Here is a 22,532-nt window from a genome sequence, read left to right as displayed (position 1 = left end):
CTAAATTGCTAATAAGACACACGCTGCCTTTTGGAATTAAGTGGTTCAACGAGGGCACAATAAAGCTCATTTTAATTCATTTTATTGAACACTCATGATATTCATTTTTGCAAGATGATCTTTTTAATATACAATTTATTTAAATAACTTAAATAAATCTAGGTATGCATCTAACACACAGACACACACAAACATTATATATGCATACACTATATTGCCAAAAGTTTTGGGACACCCCTCTTAATCATTAAATTCAGGTGTTGATTTTCAGGAGTTGGGCTTGGCCCCTTAGTTCCAGTGAAAGGAACTCTTAATGCTTCAGCACACCAAGACATTTTGGACAATTTCACACTCCCAGCTTTGTAGGAACAGTTTGGGGATGACCCCTTCCTGTTTCAACATGACTGCACACCAGTGCAAAAAGCAAGGTCCATAAAGATATGGATGAGCGAGTTTGGTGTGGAGGAACTTGACTGGCCTGTACAGAGTCCTGACCTTAACCTGTTAGAACACCTTTGGGATGAACTAGAGCAGAGACCCTGAGCCATTCCAAAACTTGGATATCTGCCTTTACATGCACATGAATTTAATATGGAGTTGGCCTGCCTTTTGCAGCTACAACAGCTTCAACTCTCCTAGGAAGTCTTTCCACAAGGTTTAGGAGTGTGTTTATGGGAATTTTTTTTTTTTACCAGTCCACTAGAAGCACATTTGTGAGGTCAGGCACTGATGCTGGACGAAAAGGTCTGGCTCACAATCTCTCTCTAATTCATCCCAAAGGCATTCTATCAGGTTGAGGTAAGGACCCAAACTCACTCATCCATGTCTTTATGGACCTTGCTTTGTGCACTGGTGCACAGTCATGTTGGAACAGGAAGGAGCCATCTCCAAACCATTCCCACAAAAATGGGAGCATGAAATTGTCCAAAATGTCTTGATATGCTGAAGAATTAAGATTTCCTTTCACTGGAACTAATGAGCCAAGCCCAACCCCTGAAAAATAACACCTGAATTCAGTGATTTGGTAGGGTGTCCCAAAACGTTTGTCGATATTGTGTACAAAGGTGTCATCATCATTGTAAAAGAATGTTGTCATTTAAGAAAATAATCTCATTTGTTTTTACTGTGCCTCCCAAAACTACTTACAGTGTTGATGGTATAAATGAATATAATGAAGGCTATCCAGAAATGAGTAGTGAAGGACAGGAATTCAGCAGTATAGAGGTCCTTTATAAAAAGGTACAAGGACTGATTTTTCTTATTTTATATATAGGGTCTCTGCAGGGATATTTCAACAATAAGGTATGTGAAAATAAGGCAGAAGTCCTTATTATACACTAGACATTTTGCAGTTTGCTTCGTCATACAGTTGCCACAGCTGATGGCAAACATGGCACTCTGACACAGGTATAAGGAGAATATAGGATGATTAATTTTAGAAAAGGCCAGTGAGATTGTGATACTGTAGATGGAGCATAACTTCCAGGCATAAAGAGACTACTTATTAAAGTTGGGCAGATTAATAGCCATCTTAATTATTGTAGAGATTAACAATTTTGGACATAATCTGTAATACATGCCAAACAACGGAAAATTGTACCTGACGTCAATAAAGCCCCAATTCCTTCGCCAATCACTAGAAACGCAGCACGCATGCGCTTGAACGTGACGTCTCCTCCCTTTCCCAGCCTCTCGGCTCTATCGTATCCCTGTTCTCTTTGTGAGAATTTTCAAGCTGCTGGAATGAACGATAGTCGGATACTTGCGAAGAAGCTTAATGACCAACGGAGAAACCCATAAAATTTAGGCAATAGGGGCCATACAATTTAAAAGAAATAGAGAGATAGTTGCTAGAATGTTCTAGAATGGTCATGTGATGTCACGAGACCAGTTATGTCGCACTTTTGAAAAAATACTCTGACGTACGTCTTTGGGTTTTTTTTTAACGATTTCTAAGGTCGGGTGCTTAATACAATTTATCTTAGTAGCTTTGTTTGCATCCCGAGAGACTGACTGGTAATAAAAATGCTTTCAACTGTGTTCACGTTTGCTTACAATCGCGCTTATTTTCCTCTCAAACGAGAAGAAAAAGAGAACCGGGGCACGTGAAGGGTATTGACCAATCGGAGGCCGAGCTCCGAGCAGAAGGGTATAAATAGCGGGCATGTTGCCGTGAGAGACGTCCGCCATTGAAGACTGGCGTTTGGGGGAAAAAAGCGAATTATTTGTTTTTAGACGTTTATTTCAAAAACATTTAAGTAACAAAAATTGTATCCGGACGAAACAGTCGTTCAGGAGCCTGCATTTGGTCATCTTTTCCAGCAGAACTTCTTCGGCACTGTTAAAAACATTCGTTGTTGTGCCAGTGACGGAAAGGTAAATGTTTTAGTAACGGTTCAGATTTGAGCTAGCTATATTTATTTAGCTAGCAGGACAACAACGTTGAGCGAGACGGAGAGGCTGTAAAAGTCCGCAGTCGGTGAGACGGTAGCTTACACGCCGTCTTTGGGGCGGGGAATATTTAGCTCAGTTTGTAGTTGCTGGGTTTTTTTTTTTTTTTTTTTTTTTTGCACGCGCTATGTGAAGCTATGCTACCTTGTGGCTAAATCCCAAATGCCTCCTTAGAGGACGTGTAGCGGACTACGACGGGACGTTGACGGCGTTACCTCATTCCGCGCGTAGGGCACCTATATAGGGGATAAGGCACCGTTTGAGATGGAGGCTGGGACATTTTGTGTTGGCCGTGGCGCCATTTTGTTGCATGCGTTTCAGCAAGTTGCCTTTTCGCAACGTTGACTCCCAAACGCGAATTAAAAAAGACTTTTTTATTTAATTTCGAGTCGTTTAAATATAGTTCTTTGGCAACTTTTATAATTGAATTTAATAGCGCCTGTTGGATTCTCTTGGCTCGGTTAAGTGCGTTATTTGTGATTTCACTCGATTGCGTCATGCAGGAAAAAAGATTATAGCTAGCTAACGATTTAGCATTCGGACAAAGGAGCGTGTCTTTATGCATTAATTTGTATGTGTATCAACCGGATTTTTTTTTTTTTAATGTTTTATTTAGCATTTATGTGACTGAAATGGCGGTCCGGTCTCAAACAAAATCTTTGAGTCTCGGTGCTCACGCTAGCTGAACCCCAGGCGGTGCTCGTGCGACTGTTTAGCATAATGCTAACTAGGCCCCCTATTGACTGTGTAGTTAGTGAAGGTTAAGATGTAGTTTATTAGTATTGGGAAGAGGGAACAGTATTTAAGTAAGGCGCTGAAATGATCTCTACGGCACTATTGATCTAATCCTAATTGTATGACCTTGTCTTAATTCTCCACAGGAACCGACATTTAACTGTTAATTTCCGCAACGATTGTAAACAAAAAAAGTGTTGTTTTGTTTTTTAGAAAATAAAATACAATTTAGTTACTACTCCTGTTTCATTTTCTTTCGAGTTTCTAAAAACCTTCCCGATTGAAATAATTCAAATAGAGAATGTTTTTTAATAAAAAAAAAAGTGTGAACTGTTTCATCTAATGTTCAGAAGGATTTAAAGGACCAGGTGTTAAAATACTTGTTAGTTATAAGTAAAAGTCCAGGTAATGATTTAATAAAAATAGAAATAGAGCTATTATGGTTTTTAACAGTACGACCAAGAGAGCATGAGGGAATTAAAAGCTTGGCATCTGTATTATTTTTCTGATTTGTGGTGGGTTTGTTTGGGTTAAATAGTCAAATCTATACAGTCCAAGGCTGTAAGTGTCTGTCTGTGCGAGTCCTGATGGCTGCTGTGTGTAATATAGTTCAGAGAGTTCTGTTAGAGATTGTAGAAAGAGGACTGACCAAAAGGATTAATCTTGATTAGAATGTCATCTACATCTAAATTAAAGTAATTAAAAGTTAAATATATATAATTTTCTGTTTGGATCATTTTTAATAACCTGGCATTTATATTGCACATTAATTTAAATGAATTTGATCTTTTAATTTGAAGGTAGATGACTACCTACTGGGTGAATCTCCTGGCGATGGCGTGAAGTAGATGCCCATCTAAAATGTTTCGGCTAAAAGAAGAAGAAAAAAAAGTGTTGGTGTGGCCAGCAGGGGGCAGTGCAGACCAGTTATCTGGAGAACTGCAGCCAGTTGCTTCTGTTAAATTTTATGCTGGGGTGTTGAGTCATATATTCAGTATATAGAAACCATGATCTGAGGGTAGGCTGCTTGAAAGTAGCACAAAATGAAGATAATTATTAATACTACAGACACTGTGTGTAACAGTCATCGTAGTTAAAAATTTTGTAAAGATGCAATTTACCATCACATCAGTTACTGAGATGCAGGGGAACACTTAGGGTTTTTTGTTTGTGCAATATTTATTTCAAGATCTTTAATTTTAACCAAATCCAAATGGACCAAATCTTCTGTTTGTTTTATGTTCTATTTTATGTACTTACGGTACTTGAGCTCTTGTGCAACAACAGTATCTTAGTAACAAACGATGACGAAGAAAGATGACGTGACTGTAAATGTAATCCTTATTTTAAATATAGAATATGAAAATGAGCAGAATAAAGTGTAACATTGCAATAATGGGGAAATAATTAAAATATTTTGTTGATGTTCTTTACCAATAATCCCAGATTAGCCTGTGATATTTTGCACCACCACTTTATGGTCATTTGGCTGCCTGTTAATTATATAAACATTTCTTTATATGTGCCGTTTCAGCAAGTTTGCCTCATCCATTAATGACAGCAGTACTTAATCATTATGATCCTTGCAGAATTTAAAGAAAACAAAGTGCATTTATAGTCAGTAACATTTTTTTTTTTTTAATGTTGCATCTACAAGGAAGTAGGTGTAAGTTTTAAACATTCCAAGTGAAGCTTGCGTTGAAACCAATATTTATCCTTACATTTTGTTCTATAAATTTGAACATGGTGGCCATTCGCGTTCAAACTAGGTTATGGTAGATGGTGTTATTGTGCAAAACAGCTGCTGGTCCTTGGGCCACAGAAAACTACTACTTTTTTTAATAAAATCTTTTGTGAAGTATTAGCACACTTGTACTGGAGCCGTTAAGAACAGTGAATACCTGGTTCAGGTGTGCTGAGTGCAAAAATGTGTCATCTGGAGAGAAATCATTTGGTCCATTCTACTATGTTTGTAGTATATATTTCATTAATTAAACTCCAGTGGGAAAGAATTTAGATATTTTTATATATCCTGAGCAAAGTGAGGAAAAACTAATGCTTCTTTTAATCCTGGTTAGTATGTATGAAACAGTTGCTTAAACATGGGCTAGTTGGCTTATGGCTGGAGATTGAAATGACTGTGCTCAAACTGCTTTCCCTGTTCACAGTGGCACAGGCAGAAGATGTGTAATGAATGCTGAACTGGCCAGACACAGCTTCAGAACATCTCTCTCCACACGCCTGTCTTTGGAGCAGAACCGACCATGTCACAGCCGGTGCTCAGCATGAACAGGAACCCCCCTCCCCCCGAGTACAAGAACCATAAAAAACCAGGGCGTCTCACCAACCAGCTCCAGTACCTGGAGAAAGTGGTGGTCAAAGCCCTGTGGAGGCATCAGTTCTCCTGGCCCTTCAGGCACCCTGTGGATGCTGTTCAGCTCAACCTGCCTGTGAGTTGGGCTTCACTGCAGTTTCTAGCTGCATAGTTTTCGGTTCTAAATGTATTAACAATGGCCATATTTTATTCATTTACTTTAACATAGTTTCATACAGTTTTGTTGCCTGATATGCACCAGAAAACTGCTTTTTTTTGCTTCTATCCATTCAGGGTCTACTCATTTTCTTTGTATTATAGATAGCAACTCACCATTATTATAAAATTTAAATTGTAGAAAACCCATTAGGTTAACTCTGCTAGTTAGCAATCACAAAACCTGTCAGTGGACACGCACTGTGATCTAACCGATTAAACTCGTGGGAAGCTGAAATGTTTCATAGTTTATAAAGTGTAATCAAAAGAGCTGCAGCAGTTACGGATCTTTATCGTGACCAAATGAGAACCACAGCTTGTATTTAATGTGGTAACGCGTACAGTAAGTAATATTGGTAATACTCACCATTTTGGCCAAATTATTTTCCTTCCATTTTATAATTGAAATGTGTTCAATGGCCACTCTCAAATCAGCAGTAACACAATGTTATTTTTTTTTTTTTAAAGACAAAAGCTGCTATACCTGCTATGATCTTTCTAGCATGAGACATATTAGCTTGGCACTACAATATCTGTGTCGCTGCTGTACTGAGAGTGGTCTACCCCCTAAATATTTTGTTGGCTGTGGTTCTTCTGGTATCTCTCTTCATTCACGGACAGGATTGAAGGCATTGCTTTATTCAGTCAGTAAGTTCGTCCCCATAACACATGATAAAAGTGCAGGTACTAGAGAGAGAAGCTTTAATTGGCATCTCCGTGTAAATCAATTATAGTGAATTGTCTGTGTGTATATTTGGTTCATGTATAGGTTTTCTGTGAATGAATTTTCACATCTTTTTTGATTTCAGGATTATTATACAATAATCAAAAACCCAATGGACTTGAACACCATCAAAAGACGTCTTGAAAATAATTACTATTGGAAAGCTATGGAATGTGTTGAAGACTTCAACACAATGTTTACAAATTGTTATGTATACAATAGGGTAAGAACTCTACAACGATTTAAACAGGTGCCCATGTAATTTTTTTTATTCTTGAAGCTCAGTTGAATCCTTTTTTTCTTTCAGCCAGGAGATGATATAGTTTTGATGGCCCAAGCTCTTGAGAAGTTGTTTCTTGAAAAAGTATCTGAAATGCCACAGGATGAGTGTGAGATCACAGCAGTTACCAATAAGGCGCCTCTGAAAGGACGGAGGATGTCTGCTACAGGTATGCTTTAATATATTTTGGCTTCACTTTATTTTTAAGTTCAATGATTTCTAATAAAGCAATCTTTCATGAGTAAGAGGGTGGTTATACTGAATTTCACCATCGATTTCTAAGTAATCAAACAAAAAGACGAATCAGACAAAATTATTTTGTGTGCAATGTAATATAACCCAGTAAATCACTGCTATCCGAAGGGAATGTGTATGGCACAAAACATTCTGGGCAAAAAGTCTCTTTGACATTCTACTCTTTTGGATTTGTGTTCTACACACAGTTTGTGCAGTTTTATTTTCTTGTGTGCATAACAGGACTGGGGAAAATGCGACCTCAGTCTCCTATGTCTGAGGTTGTGTTTCAACAGACAGTGACGGTCATCCCTCCTGAAGCACTGCACACCATCTCATCTGCACCCCTGTCTGCTCAGCTTGAAGCCAAAGTCAGTGTTTTTACATAATACAGATGTGCAGATGTTTTTACCTGAGACAGATATGTCACTCAACACATTTGTGCACGTTTGCATTTTCAGTTAAAAAAGGGCGTGAAAAGAAAAGCAGACACCACAACCCCCATGGCCCCCATCATTACCAGCAGTGAGTCATCCCCCTGCATCTCAGAACCAAAGGTTCTGAAGTTGTATTCACGGAGGGGCAGCGGACGACCCATCAAACCACCACGTAAAGACCTACCTGAGTCGCCACAACAGCACCAGGTGGGCCGCAGGGCCAAGCTCTCTGAAAGGCTTAGATACTGTAGTGGCATCTTGAAGGAGATGTTCGCCAAGAGGCACTCTGCCTATGCCTGGCCCTTCTACGAGCCCGTGGACGCTGTGGCGCTCGGCCTGCATGACTATCATGATATCATCCATCAGCCCATGGATTTGGGCACCATTAAAGTAAGATTAATAATTAAATACTAAAGGTCTTTTCTCACCCTGTCATTGATCATCCAAGACTTGTATAGTGTCCGAAATTTGTGTCTTTAGTTTTGCACTGGTGCTAATATTAATAACGAAATATATTTGCTAGATTAAATTTCTGTAAACTGTGTGACTAAATCATCACAGAATTCTGTATTGAACCATCCAGAAAGACTTGCCTTGTAACACCAATAGAAACAAACTTGACACCATGTCATTGTGGCTGATCAAGTACACCTGGGACAGAGCTGTATATTTCTAATAATATGAAGTCGTTCCTTTAAGTTGATTTTTTTTTTTTTTTTTTATGAAGATTTGTAGATGTTTCCCTGACATCTCTCAACAAACATCTCATCTCCAGTTAATCAAATGCGTGTTCAGTGTATACAAATCTGACATAATAGGCTATTATTCTATTATAGGATTGTGTAAATGATTTTGCTAACTCTGTTAAAACAGTTTAGATAATGGGTTTAAAAAGGTCTATAAAGTCTTAAGGAAGTATGGAAGATTTTTTATAGCCCAAGATGTATAGCTAACATGTTTTTTCCCCCCTTAGAAAAAGATGGACAATCGTGAATACACAGACGCCTTGCAGTTTGTTGCAGATGTTCGTCTTATGTTCTCAAACTGTTACAAGTACAACCCACCGAATCACGAGGTTGTGGCTATGGCCAGAAAACTCCAGGTGAATGAACTCACCTTGTTGTTTTGTTGGGGGGGTGTTGTATGTATTTATATATATTCCAAATAAATATATATATATACTGCCAACGGCCATGTCTTGGCTTGGTGTGCATTGTAAGAGAGATGACTGATCATGAATGCCGGTCTTCTCTGCTCAGGAGGTTTTTGAGTCCCGCTTTGCTAAGATTCCAGATGAGCCGAAACCTTTGACTCCTGGTCAGCACCTTGTGCCCAAAAAGGGGAAAAATGAGCGAACAGAAAGTCAGTCGAGCTCAGCGAGCAGTGACTCTGAATCTTTGTCAGAAAGCTCATCTGACTCTGAGGAAGATGAAGAAAAGAGAGCACAAAGACTCTCTGTTCTGGAGGAGCAGGTATTCTACAGTATCTCTTATTTATACATTTGTTGTATGTTTTCTTTCTCTCTCTTTTTATTAATAATGGCAATACTTCTTTTAATTAGCTGAAGGCAGTGCGGGAGCAGCTACAATTACTGACTCAAACACCTTTGCTGAAGCAAAAGAAGAAGGAGAAGTCAAAGAAGGAGAAAAGAAAAAAAGAAAAGCGAAAGGGTGGTGAAGTGCGTAAAACAGCTCCTCCAGAGAAGGTGCACAAAAGGAGAAGTAGCAGCAAGTCAACAGGGTTGGTGAACTCCCCTACATTCACACCTTTTGTTGTGTGCATTTTGTGTTCGCTGGTCTAAATTCAAGCCTTTCTGTGGTCAGGAGAAATATAGAGAGCAAAGGGTACGAGTCTGAAGAAGAAGCGCTTGCACTGCCAATGTCCTATGAGGAGAAACGGCGTTTGAGTCTGGACATCAACAAGCTGCCTGGAGACAAACTAGGCAAAGTGGTGAATATCATCAAGGCCAGAGAACCTATGCTTAGAGACACCGATCCCGAAGAGATTGAGATTGACTTTGAGGCACTCAAACCAACTACCCTCCGAGCTCTTGAGATGTTTGTCATAACCTGCCTCAGGAAAAAGCCTGTGGGGCCTGGCCGTGAGTATGCTATAATGCAATTGAGGTAAAATCAGAGTTTTACCAATGCTAAAGACAATGTTCTCATATTCTTTTGTTTGGTTTGTATTCTGTCTTTTTCTCTCACTCTCTTTCTGTAGAGAAAAATCCCCAAAAACCCAAAGGTGAAAAGACGAAGGAGGCAGAGAAACAGAATGTAAGTGAAGAGCCAAAATCAACAAAGAGGACCAAGGCAAAGAGTAAGCCTCCTTTTTCTCTGTTCTCATGCTTCTAATAACTAATGGCAATCACTATTTTCCAGACTATAAGGTCCCATTTTATACCTGATGGTTTAATTCATCAAGATTATACCATGATCCCGTCTTTAGCCACATGTTGTGTGAGTGTAAATAGTACTTAGTACATTTAAAGCATAATACATGGCTCACACCTGTTTAACTCTAGCATGTGGTGGCATTTGTAAAGTAAAAAAGTGTTAGCCTCGCTTGGTGGATTGGCAAAACGAAACAACTCCCAGATGTAAATGAGGGTATACAGAATTGCACTATAATAGAAGCACCTGTCCCCCTGCGCATTTATTTAGTTATCTGATCGGCCAATTACGTGATGGCGGCATAATGCAGAAAATAATGCAGATACAAGTCCAGAGCATCAAGTATCAAACATTAGAATGCTGTTTTTATTTCTGCGATAAACGTTCCGATGATGGAGTCAGGATATTTCGGGTTTGATGTTTTGTGCATGCTGAGATGCTTTTCTGCATATCCCGGTTGCAAAGAGTGATTATTAGGTTCAAACAAATCTGGCTCCTCTTATCAACAAGGTGTTTCGGCCATCTGCTCATTGAATGTTTAGTTTCTCGCGGTTTTGTGTGCATGTGTGAAAATACCAGGAAATCAGCAGTTTCTGAGATACTTAAACCAGTATATCTGGCACCAAAAGTGCCACAGTTAGTCATTTTTTTCTCTCATTCTGACATTAGCTGTTGGATGTGAACATGAAGTTCTCTGAAAGCTTTAGCACTTTGCATTCAGCTCACCAACTGGTGTCTTTCTCCTTTTTAGGTGAATTGATGGCCACAGAGCCCAAGGAGTTAGCGCTCTCTTCCCGCCTTAGTGGGAGCAGCAGTTCTTCCTCCAGTTCTGACAGCAGTAGTTCTGACTCTAGTTCTTCTGATAGCAGTGACTCTGACTCAGGTTAGCTGATCTCCACAAGCACTTTCTCCCTCTTTTCCTACCTTTCCACCTTTTTTAACCCTCTCGGGGCAAGGTTGAAATTTTCCCTACCCCTACCTCCCCACATTTCACTAGTTGGTTGAGGGGAAGAAAAAGAGACAAACCAAAAAATTTAGATTACTTTTTTGGACACACTGTTTTCCCATTAATAGAACCAATGTCACTTTAACACATACTGGAACACCAGATACTTGAATGCTACTGAGTTTTTGTTTTGTTTTGTTTTTAATACTGTTAAATGGGTGTGTTTTGTTGCGATTTTGTGCACTTTTCTTTACAAATGATCAAATAAGTCTTGTTAAACACTCCCTGGCTACAGTTTTTGTCAGGTGCTGTTTTCCTGTTGTGTGGTGATTTTTTCTTTCACTTTTTATTTTGATGATTTTGATGATTTTGTTCACAATTCATCCTACTCACTTATTTATGTCTGTTGACATTCTGTAAAGACGGTGCTGTAGTTTGAGGCCAGCTAGTGCTCAGTGCAGGAAAACGCCTGATGTCTCTCTTTCAATCAGATTTGGTGGCATTGGCTCTGCACCCACAGTCTGAGCCCAAATGACACACTAATAAGAATTTAGTTTTAAGAATAGAAGCTGGCTATTGTGATTGCATTTGGATCTACAGTCTCTGAGCAGTAGCCTTAGTGATTAAATATTTAAGGTCCATATCCAAATAAGTATTATTTAAGCAATGCAAACAGAAAAAAATCTTTGTCTAGCCTAATATTAATCTACATTTGGCTTAAAGTTTTAAATGTATGCAAAAACAAATCATTGAGGGGCACTGAGACAGAGTGGACAATAAGGCAAAAATGTAACATCAGTACCCGAAGACGTTTTTGCCATATACATGATGTGTATATTTTAGTCATACGATCAGCGTGAGCACACGTAAAGTTTCTTTTTGTTTCATATGAACGAGACACAGAAACAGCATATTGTGATGTACAAAGTTCACTTCCGATAGTCATGTTGCCTTCCACTGCACTGGTCCATATGCATCTGAGACAGAAAATGTAAACACATTATCACAAAATTTGCTTAGTAGAACATCTTGTCATCCATGTTGTGAGTTGTAGCTGTTTTAACCTTACTGCATTAAGTCATCTTTGTGTGGTTTTCCTGTTGCATTTGTTTAGATTGTGACTTCATTGTAAATACATTATAGGCTTTTATAAAGTTATACATGTAACAAAGCAGAAACCAATTGTATAAAAATGCATCATAATATTGTTTGCAGTACAGACCAGATTGTAATTGGCATGGGTATAGTAGGACCAAACAGAGGTTTATTTTAGAGGATTTGTCCTGCTAAAATGCATCTTTTTTGTAGCTCTGTAAAATTATTTACCTGAACAGGTATAAAATTGACATATTGACCTTGGTGTTTGACACCTGGAGATTCAAATAAACATTTTCCTAGACACCTGTTGTACATTTTAAGACTAGTGGTGTGTTTTGTCTTTTATTTTGCCATCACATTTTGCTTTCACTTTTACTCACCATCACATTCACTATGGCAGATACCATGCACATTTCTACTCACGTATGCTGAGCATGCTCACCTCAGAATGTAAAGGGACACAATTTAGGATGCTTCACTTCTCCAGAACTGCTAACTAGCTTTAGTCCTGTTGTCATGTGTATGTCCAGTATACATATGGTTTTAATTAAACTGTAATGTGTATTTTATTTCAAGTAATGGGTAGCAAGTCCTGGAAAAGACTGGCCAGACAGTGGGAGATTGTAGAGTTTAGGCTCAGCCCTTCCCCTGCAAAGCTTGTACTCAAATGCATTATGCGTGTCTTACAGAGCAGAAACCTAAGAAGAAAAACAAAGCCCACGGTCATGGCACCAAAATTAAAAACAAGGTAATGAAAAATGACCTTAAGCCTCGACCTTGAGAATTATTTTTAGTATGGGTGCATGGAGCCTTTCACTTCATGTAACACAGTGAAACCAAATTCCCCCTCCTTCCATAATCAGGCGTTGAAGGAGAGCATTGCCCTTGAGATGAAGGAGTCCTCCAAAGACCTGTCAGCCCAGGCCACCAAGCCACCTGCTGAGGAGGCCAAAGCGCCGCCAGGTTAGGCTCACTGCATCTACACCCCTGCTTCTTCTATATGTGATTGTGAGAGTGTGTAAGAAATTGTTACCTTGTTTATAAATAAAGTACACAATTTCTGGGTATTCTAATGGTACACTGTGGTGTAGGTATGGTAAAAAAACTTCACTTTTAAAATGATGGTCAAGATGTAAAATGTTACAGTAACTGCCCATTTTCTATAGTTTACAAGATCCAAGATTTTGTGCATTGTACTACTTTTTCTGTATTCCTAACAATATTTTCAGTCACCTTTCTTCCACACAACTTGTGTCCAGTGAAAGGAATTAGGCCCCATGGCTCCAACTGTGTGACCAAAATAAAAACCTAATTTAAATATCATGTCTACAGTAATGTTAGTAAATGTTCTGTCAAGCTTCAGGCAATGCTGTACTTTGGTACTTTACGTCTGTCATCTCCTGTGCATGCAGTCCTTCATATTTGTCTGAAATAAGACAACATCCCCTGAAAAGGATATTTTTATCTCCCGGGTGCCAAAGCTGCTCAAAAAAAAGAACTTGATGACAATTTGGCGTGTCCAGTGGTTCTGCTTTTAATTCATAATTTCTCTCCTCTTGAACCTTTACCACACCTGCCATTCTAGCCCTGCACAGCCAGCTGCCTCCTCAGCCTTCCAGACCCAGTGCCAAAGCCACTCCTCTAGTTCGAAAGACCTGGATGACCCCCTTAATTCTGCCCTCTGAGCAGAGCCCCTCACCTCCCACTGCCCTTCCTTCCGCAGACATCTCCAGCACCTTTATCCCCTCACCACATAACCCCGTAACTGTGCTACCCAAACAGTCTCCCCCCACATCCTGCTCACATCCACCTGCTTCATCCAGTTGGCCTAAGAATCTGCCAAGTTCCTGCACTGCCCACAGTTCCCCAGCATCTGCTCCCACAGACTCTACATGCCCCATCCCAACTGCTGCCACCGTTAATCCTCTGCTTAAGGCTCAGCAAAAAGGTAAGATGTTGCTGTGAATCGCCGTGATCTCCGCCTGCTTGATTCCCTTGTCTCATCCACCTGTGGCCCTCAAAAGCCAAGCCCGTGAGACTGATTATCTCTGCATGCGCTGCCTTTCTTCCATTACGTGATTAAGCATTGTGTTTTTGTCTTGTTGCTGGATTTATTTGTTGTCTGTGTGTCATAAATCCATGGCTGCATTCTTTTGTTTGTCCTGCTCCTGCTGTCAGCTCCTTATTATTTCATGTTTGCTGAGAATTGTATTACCTGTCCATTCATTGTAAGCTCTTCCCCAACTTGTCAGGGTTCCCTGCTCTCCTTTCTCCACTATCCTCTCCTCCTGGCTTGCCCTCCTCAAACTCTGCATCTGTGGCAAGACACCAGCCCATCACCAGGCATGAGGTAAATCTCTTAGTCCTTTGCAAATTTAATAAAGATCCTGGTTAGAATTTATTTTTTTTTACTTTGGTACTGTCAAGTTAGGAATTACTCTAGCTTGATTTTTTTTTTTTTTTAATTTTTTGCAGTTTGGTTGCACCATTCAACAGTTAGTCAAAAATTGTTAATGCAATTTGATTCAAATACATTCGAATCGAATGAAGGAGAGATTGATTTATAATTATAATTAGTTAATATAATTAGTAAATTATTGTTTTATTGAGGTTATAATGTAGGTGAAAACAGGAAATAACTTGAGTCTCAGAGGATACACAACATGAACTGTGCAAGATACATAATTCATTATAAATTAAAAACTTGGTTTTGTAAAGTTTGTCAAACATAAAGTTCCAGTTTCCAGTGCTGCTAAATTAAAAATGTATTGTTATATTTGTTTCTGAAGCAATATTTTATATATTGATTTGGCAGGGATGTTGAGTTTATTGCACTAATATGAATTCTAGTTTGTCTTTAGACAAGCCCCAAGTGCCTGGACAGCCAGCTGCTTCACTGGACTCAGCTGTGAAGCTGCTTTCCCCCATAAGCGTATCTCATTTTCTCTCTCTCTCTCTCTCCCCCCCCTCAAAGCAGTGTCCCAGTTTGACCACCCCATTGGCACATGTGAGGGAAGACAGGGGGGACCCAGGTGTAGTGGGAGAGTCCTTAGTTCAGCTGCACACAATGCCTGGTCAGCAATTCTTCTGCAAGAGTCTTCCTTGTAATCCATATTTCTAGCCAAAACTGTTTTTACTGGGCTTCTTTCTCATCTTTCACACTTAATTGCTTTCACACTTTTATACAGGGACTAAACCCACAGAAGATGGTGAACTACACAAATCAAGCCAAGACCACAAGCCCAGCATTGCTAAAACGGTACTCCCTTAAATCATATGCACTGTATTTCTCTAATCCTGGTTCTGGACTAACACAGGACTGCAGATAATTAGCATCAGATGGTTTGCTATATTAATATAATGTGTTTGACTTTCATAGGAAATAGTTCTGAAGCATGCAGACTCCTGGACAAGCCTGGGCAAGATGGCCGCTCTGGCACCTGCTACCATTCGGTCATCCAAGGAGAGTTTTCAACAATTCCGCAAAGCTGCGATGGAGAAGGAGGAGCGAGAAAGGGCACGTAAACTCCAGCTAGAGGCTGGCAGAGAGAAGAACGGCTCAGACAAAAGCAGGTGAGGTGGAAATGATGCCCCTTCACTAAGCTTCTGTGGCCTTTAGTCTGAGTAATGAAGGAGTCAGTACTCACTCCTTAACCCGAACACTGTTTTCTTGGTTAACACTGAGCTCTGTTAACAGTGAGCTTTACAATATTGAATTGCAGTATTTTGTATTAGTCCAGAATTTACTGGTCATTGACCAGCTTAAATTGATGTTTTTTATACTGTACATATAAACATGGATCCCATAAGATGTGTATCATATTCTTTTGGAAGCAGCATTCACACTACTCTTGTATGCTTGTAAGTTGTACCTTTTCGGCCTTTTTTGCTATCTGGAAAGGTGGTGACATGCAGGTAACAAGGCAACTACACTGTATTCTGGCTTGTGTTCAGTGCAGTTTTTGTACTTCTGGAAGAAAACTGCTAAGAGATGCACAGTCACAAGTCTGCTTGTTATTTGAGCTAGAGTTGAAGGGCCATTTTGGATCTCCATTACAGCTCATGTCTTATTAATTTGCTTCCAGACTCTGGTCCCCATGGCTACAGCTCATTGTGATTGGTTGCATAACAGCAGGTTCAGCAGTACAGTATAAAACTACTGACAGTGTTGCTTTTTAATGATTCACAGCCTGACACAGCAACTTTCTAAAGCCAAACCAGAGATCCAGGCCTCTAGGACAGAGTTGGAGTCTGCAGAGCTTCCCATTATGGCAGCAATCTTGGACCAACCTAAAACGCCAGAACCTTCGACTCCTACTCAGTGCTCCATGGACCGTGAAAGAGAGATGGCTCGCAAGAGAGAGCAGGAGAGACGCAGACGGGAAGCTGTAAGTGCCATACATTGCTATACTGTGTTTTACCAGTGAATACTTTTTCACAGACCCCATGTCTAATAATGAAAACATTTCATGCTTTTCACTGCAGAAAAGGTGGCTCTCAGCTCTTCTGGCATCTATATTAAAGCACTGGTGTAATCTATGACCAAATTCTTATTTTTAGTTGCTTTCAAGCTTCCAAGATCAATCCTCCCACAAATGGTGTTATGCTAGAAAACTCAAACCAGATTTAGAAATGGTTCAGTCCTCTGACTGGACTAGTTCTCTGAACAAGCATGAGACTGGAAATGGTTTGATTTGTGGAACTGTAATTGTGAATTGACATTAATCTATGCTTGTAATTGCTGTCCTGTTGTTAGTTGCCGTCTATATGTTTAGTTATTGTGTCTTTTTTTTTTTGTGCAACCTACCTTATTTCAGAGCCATTCAATTTTATCAACAAAAGACCAGTGTGACTGTAGGTTTTCATTTCAGCCAATCAGAAATCAACTGCAGGACAAGGTGATCTGATAACAGGAGGAATCCTGATTGGTTGGAATAAAAACCCATAGCCAGAAACAACCTTTGGAAGAGATTGGACAATGTGCCTTATTTTATTTGACTGAGTGATGTGTATGTTTAGCAGCAGCAAGGGCTAATCAGTTATTTTCTATCGGAATTAGGTAGCTATTTGTGTAGCCAGTATACCTTATCATGTCCACACTGTCCTTACATATCAGGGGGTTTAATTTCTTTTCTCCAGAGGCCTGGTGTGACTGCAGGCTTTTATTCCAAACAAGCAGGAGTCATATCTGATTTTGCTTATTTTGATGTCGGGTCATCTTGGTATGCAGTCAGTTAAAAAGTGTGCCTCCTGTGTGGTTGGTGTGAATGCCTGCAGCCACGTCAGCCACACATACAGTAATGTCTTTTAAGTGGTTACGTTTAATGTGTATTTTTAAACGATAACCCCCCTCCTTCTTGCCTCCTAAGATGGCTGGAACCATCGACATGACGATGCAGCATGACATCATGGCCACCTTTGAGAAGAACCTCGACTGAAATGACCGCTGAACAAATATATAAATAAAAGAAAACATTTATTTAAATTCATGCTACCTTTCTGTGAAAAGAGTAGCTGGTCTCCTCCGCTTCCTGACAAGTGCCACGAGTCCTGGTGACTGAAACGGGTTCTAGCATCTCACTAACGTGTAAATTTCTCTATTTACTTTAGCACATTTATACTGAAGTGGCTGTAGTAAAGATATAAGAAGCTGATACTGTATAGTGTACAATGTAAATGGAGCATGCCATGTAATGGGCTGCTTGTGTTATTGAATTGATATAATAATTAATAATATTGGTATTTGGATGGTTTGCTTAATTTCCAATATTGAAGTACACGTGTCACTTGATCCTTTTGTGAAGGGAAGTAACCAAACTAAAATGGTGATTGCACATCAAACACGGAGTATGATTTCATTTGCATTCTGTTTTTCCCCTTTATTTATTTATTTTTTATTTTTTTACTGAACGTGTTGTCCATTCTTGCATTCGTACTCAACACGTCTTCTTGCACTGATTTTTGATGAGTAGGTCTATAATGCAGCGGGTTAGAAATACACAATATGTGCTTTGATATGTATATTTGTGAAGTTTTCCAAACTGTATAGCTGCAACGTGGTGTTCAGTCTGCATCTGCTCAGTTATTTTTTTGGTCATGTGTCTCTACAGCCCTTAGTATTTTACATTAGTAAGATTGCCATAAGCCCTACACATTGCAGTTATATTCTTGGCAGCATCTACTGATTTCCTAAATGTGGCATGAACTCTGAAGGGATGTAAACTGTGATTTGTAATTGCAATATGAACAATGTACAAAAAACAAAAAAAACAACTTTGTGGTGGTAATTGCAAAACTTAAAATCTGTTGCATTTTAACAATTCATACATTTGTCATCTTAGGCAGTAAAGTAACTTCATGTTCGATTGAAATAATCAGTATTTTGTCTGTAGTTGAAGTAATATGCATATGAGTAATATAATTGTACTTCATTCTGTGACAAAACAATATATTTTTGATTACTGAGGATTGTTTAAGCGAATTATAACGCCAATGTGCCATTCCATTTAACTTCTCGAAGATATCCAGAAAAAACCTAGTGTTGCTTTAACTGTTGAGGCATTTGAAAACTCACTGTTGATTCAGTACCAGTCAGGGGTTGAGTTTTGTGCTCAGTGTTTATTCGAAGTCTTGCTGTTTGTACAGAGATGGAAAATGCAACATTTTGTTTCTTTCACCCCGATGCTCGTGGCCGTGCTTCCTCAGTCGACTTCCTTCTGTCCATCACTCAAGCACTTTATTCAGCATCCTGGCAAAATGGAAGTGAAGGACATGGGGTTGTTTCACAGTGACCATATTCCAGTTTAAAAAAAAAAAACTCACATTAAATAAAAAACTATTTTCATTTAAATGTGTTTGCTTTTACTTTTTAGTATTGATGTATGTTTTTTACATTCATTTCTCTCATTTGCAAATACACACACTGATATTAGATAAGAGGCTGAAATATCATGTCTATCGGTAGCTGACTGGTGAAATGGAGAAATGCATTACCTAAGATTTCGTCAGTGCCATAATAACAATAAGGGAGAAACTATTACACACATTTAAAGACAGATAGACAGTTGTGTTTGTGATTTCAATTCTTTGTTTCTTGTCCTTAAATGCTACTAGGTTTCACATCATGTCTCCATGCTACAACCAAAAAAAACCACTAAACTTATATTTCTGTTATTTTTCCTCTTGTGTAGTTGTTACTTTGAGTAACCTGTCTATGTGCTGCATTTGGATAATTAGTCTGCTTTCAGTTTCACCTCGAAGACATTTTGAGGATGGAAAATAATCCATCTGGTTTGTCTTCATTACACCTGAGGTTTTATTTCATGTGCTTTCAAACATTCACTGATCAGGCATACTTCTTCAGCAATTTGAACAACAGTAGCTCGTCTGTTGGATCGGATCACACGGGCCAGCTTTCGCTCCCCACGTCCTTCAGTGAGCCTTGGCCGTCCATGACCCTGTCGCAGGTTCACCACTGTTCCTTTCTTGGACCACTTTTGATAGATACCGACCACTGCAGACCGGGAACACCCCACAAGAGCTGCAGTTTTGGAGATGCTCTGATCTAGTCGTCACAATTTGGACCTTGTAAAACTCGCTTAAATCCGTATGCTTGCCCATTTTTCCTGCTTCTAACACATCAACTTTGAGGACAAAATGTTCACTTGCTGCCTAATATATCCCACCCACTAACAGGTGCCATGATGAGGAGATCATCAGTGTTATTCACTTCATCTGCCAGTGCTCATAATGTTATGGCTGATCGGTGTATATTTATTACTTAGCACATTCTTCCATTTTGAAAGTAAAAATATTGCAAATATATTATCTGGAATCACACTCAGGATGTGAGGATATAATTTAGTCATGTGATCATTCAATCATCTTCAACTGCTTTATCCTAGTCAGGGTCACAGTGGATCCGGAGTTAATCCCAGTAACACAGGGCATGAGATGGGCACACACCCTGGAAAAGACATCTGTCCAGTGTAGGACTCAATTATATTTTTTCTCATTATTATAAATTTGAATTAGATTGGGATGTTGATAATAGGCATTGTCACGAAGAAAGACAGAGGCAGGAGTGTCACAGAAAATCCTCCTGAGACAGCATGAAGAAAAACCAGACTCGAAAGGGAAACCATTCTCTTCAGTGTGACACCAAATAAGCAGGAATATATATTATTCTCCCACAATTATATAAAATAAAGAAAATTTTAACCATAAATGCTTTGTCAACATAAAATAAATGTATTAACTTTTAATGTTATTAAAGTTGCAGTAGTTTATGTTAATTGTGCTTGTTTTACATTATTGATGGGGTTATAGAGTACTGAAATCTTGCCATACTGCAGAGCCAAAATGTCTTTAAAAAAAAAAAAAAATCAACACTTAAGTCATGTTCACAGTGTCTCAGTGTAATCTGCAATAATTAATGGTCCCATTAACATGTCGTTAAGAATCATTCACTCACTTTAAGTAATCACTTTATCCTGGTCAGTGTCGTGATGGATCTGGAGCCAATCCCAGGAATACACCCTGGACAGGATAGATGCCAGTAGAGGCAATTTGTCTTAGCCAGTCCACCACCTGGCATGTTTTTAGCAGGTGGGAGGAAACTAGAGAACCTGGAGAAAACCCACAGGGACATGAGGTGAACTCCATACAGACAGTAACCTAAGCTCAGGATCGAACCCTGGGCTCTGGAAAACTATTAGCATGCAGTATAAGTATATAGTGGCATTTATCAAGTGTATAGGTATTCAGTTTTCCAAAGGTTATTGTTTCACATGAATAATCTACTTAACGTTTACATTTTTCTAGAGATCGTGGTTTTATTTATTTTCCATTTTTCCCCATGTGATATTATTATAAACTGTTATTTACGCAAAGTTTTACGTAAAGGCATGACATGGTGAAATGCACCTTCATATGTTTTTCACATGCGATCACCTATTACTCATATAACCCCATGCAGAAAAGCATAGGCTCACATGTGAAATGGGATTTTTCCATAAGTTATGACATTAGGATGGCCAGATTATTCAGCCTACATGATCTTTTTTCTTTACTTTTGCTTTGTACTCAAGGGCTTTTTATACTCAACCGCTTCATTAAAAATTTAAAAAGCATCCTTTATTCCATGAGAGCCTTGAGAGTTTTAAAATTTGGCTCAGATATAAATGCTGGTATTTGCTTTCAATACATTGAACTGGCCTGTTGTCTCAATGATCTGATAAAAATTAAAATAAAGTGGAGCTGAAGATTTCTTATGAGAAGCACATTAGTAGCCTTCGCACATTATTCCATTTAAAAGTAAAAAATATTGCAAATAAATTATCTGGAAACACACTCAGGATGTGAGGATATAATTTAGTCATGTGATCATCCAATCATCTTCAGTAACTGCTTTATCCTAGTCAGGGTCACAGTGGATCCAGAGCCAGTCGCAGAAATTCAGGGCGTGAGATGGGAACACACCCTGGAAAAGACATCTGTCCAGTGCTGGTATATGATTTGTATACAGAGTACAAACACTTCAGAAACACCTTTGGTGTGAATTAGCTTGTTGTCTAAATGATCTGAAAGTGAACGGGTCATCCTGCCTGATTGTACAGGTCATCTGTGGCCCCAATTTATAAAAATTAAAATAAAGTGAAGCTGAAGGTTTCTTATAAGCACATTAATAGCTTATAATTTGTATAATTGTAAAACTTTTATATTCAGGGTTTCACAAGTTCTGTAATACAGTAGTAGCTGATAGTATCATGATGTCATTATATATACTGTTTGAACCATACAGAGGATAGATATACAACAGCAGAAGACCAGATCATGTCAACAATTTACCCTCTAATGGCTATTTCCAGCATGATAATGTCACAAAGCAAAAGTCATCTCAAACTGGCTCCATAAACCTAACAATGAGTTCAGTATTCTTTATGGATCTTCTCAGTCACCGGATCTCAATCCAGTAGAACTCTGATGGGATGTGGTAGAACAGGAGACTCAAGTGAACCTGAAAATTCCACAGGAAGTGATCATGTCAACATGGACCAGAATCTCAACAAAATCTTGTTCCATGCCATAAAACTGAGGCTGTTCTGAGAGCAAAAGAAGCCCCTACCCAGTATTAGTATAATATATTAGTGTGTGTGTGTGTAATACACCCAAAATGATTACTTTTTAAATAATTTACTATACGATTTCATCTTTTTTCCCCCCTTAATTGTCATTTGAGATGTTTTAATTTGTGCCTAACATCAGTTTACTCTTCATCCATGCAGACATCCTAATGAAAGATATTAGGAGAGGGGAAGGGCTACAGACTTTGAGAAAGTGTGTGTGTGTGTGTGTGTGTGTGGTGGGATGTGGGGTATAGTGTATATACTGTATATACATAGATAGAGGAAAAGTTAGATAATATATATATATATATATATATATAGACTCTCTACTTCTCTACAGGGAGCCCTGGGGTTCTCAGACCCCCACTTAGACCTTTAATAATCTAAAATATTATGGTGATGAAACCTAAGATAAGGCATATGTTTATCACAGAAAATGTCAGACAGTGGAAATGAGTTAATTAAACGTTGAGATAGTCAAAGACAAAACACAACGCAGAGGGAGTGTTAGAGTGCTTCCTGCGTAGAAAAAAAAAATTCCGACTCGTTCATGAGCAGGAATCGATTCTCCCGATTC

The 22,532-nt window shown here is 38.9% G+C and overlaps 1 protein-coding gene across 7 annotated transcripts; it reads left to right on the top strand.

Moving 5' to 3' along the window:
* Window positions 1–1,708: 1,708 nt before the first annotated feature.
* On the top strand, window positions 1,709–18,678 carry brdt (bromodomain, testis-specific). 7 transcript variants are annotated; one of them, XM_058402813.1, is made up of 22 exons: window positions 1,709–2,376; window positions 3,987–4,079; window positions 5,355–5,636; window positions 6,526–6,663; window positions 6,748–6,889; window positions 7,198–7,325; window positions 7,416–7,781; window positions 8,365–8,493; window positions 8,651–8,863; window positions 8,953–9,131; window positions 9,215–9,492; window positions 9,612–9,710; window positions 10,536–10,667; window positions 12,518–12,576; window positions 12,692–12,791; window positions 13,414–13,776; window positions 14,081–14,178; window positions 14,803–14,902; window positions 15,017–15,087; window positions 15,208–15,401; window positions 16,018–16,216; window positions 17,198–18,678. In XM_058402813.1, the coding sequence occupies exons 3-22, from the start codon at window positions 5,451–5,453 to the stop codon at window positions 17,264–17,266; spliced, it is 3,243 nt and encodes a 1,080-aa protein (XP_058258796.1). In that variant the 5' UTR covers window positions 1,709–2,376; window positions 3,987–4,079; window positions 5,355–5,450; the 3' UTR covers window positions 17,267–18,678. The 7 variants fall into 7 exon arrangements, with proteins under 7 accessions (XP_058258796.1, XP_058258797.1, XP_058258798.1 ...); XM_058402814.1 differs by lacking the exon at window positions 3,987–4,079 and having other exon boundaries at window positions 1,709–1,922; XM_058402815.1 differs by lacking the exon at window positions 3,987–4,079 and having other exon boundaries at window positions 14,806–14,902.
* The last annotated feature ends 3,854 nt before the right edge of the window (window positions 18,679–22,532 follow it).

The sequence above is a fragment of the Hemibagrus wyckioides genome, linkage group LG11 (assembly GCF_019097595.1).
Source record: "Hemibagrus wyckioides isolate EC202008001 linkage group LG11, SWU_Hwy_1.0, whole genome shotgun sequence".
Classification (NCBI taxonomy): domain Eukaryota; kingdom Metazoa; phylum Chordata; class Actinopteri; order Siluriformes; family Bagridae; genus Hemibagrus; species Hemibagrus wyckioides.
The sequence above is the reverse complement of the archived record's forward strand: the minus strand, read 5'-3'. Positions and strand labels throughout refer to the sequence as shown.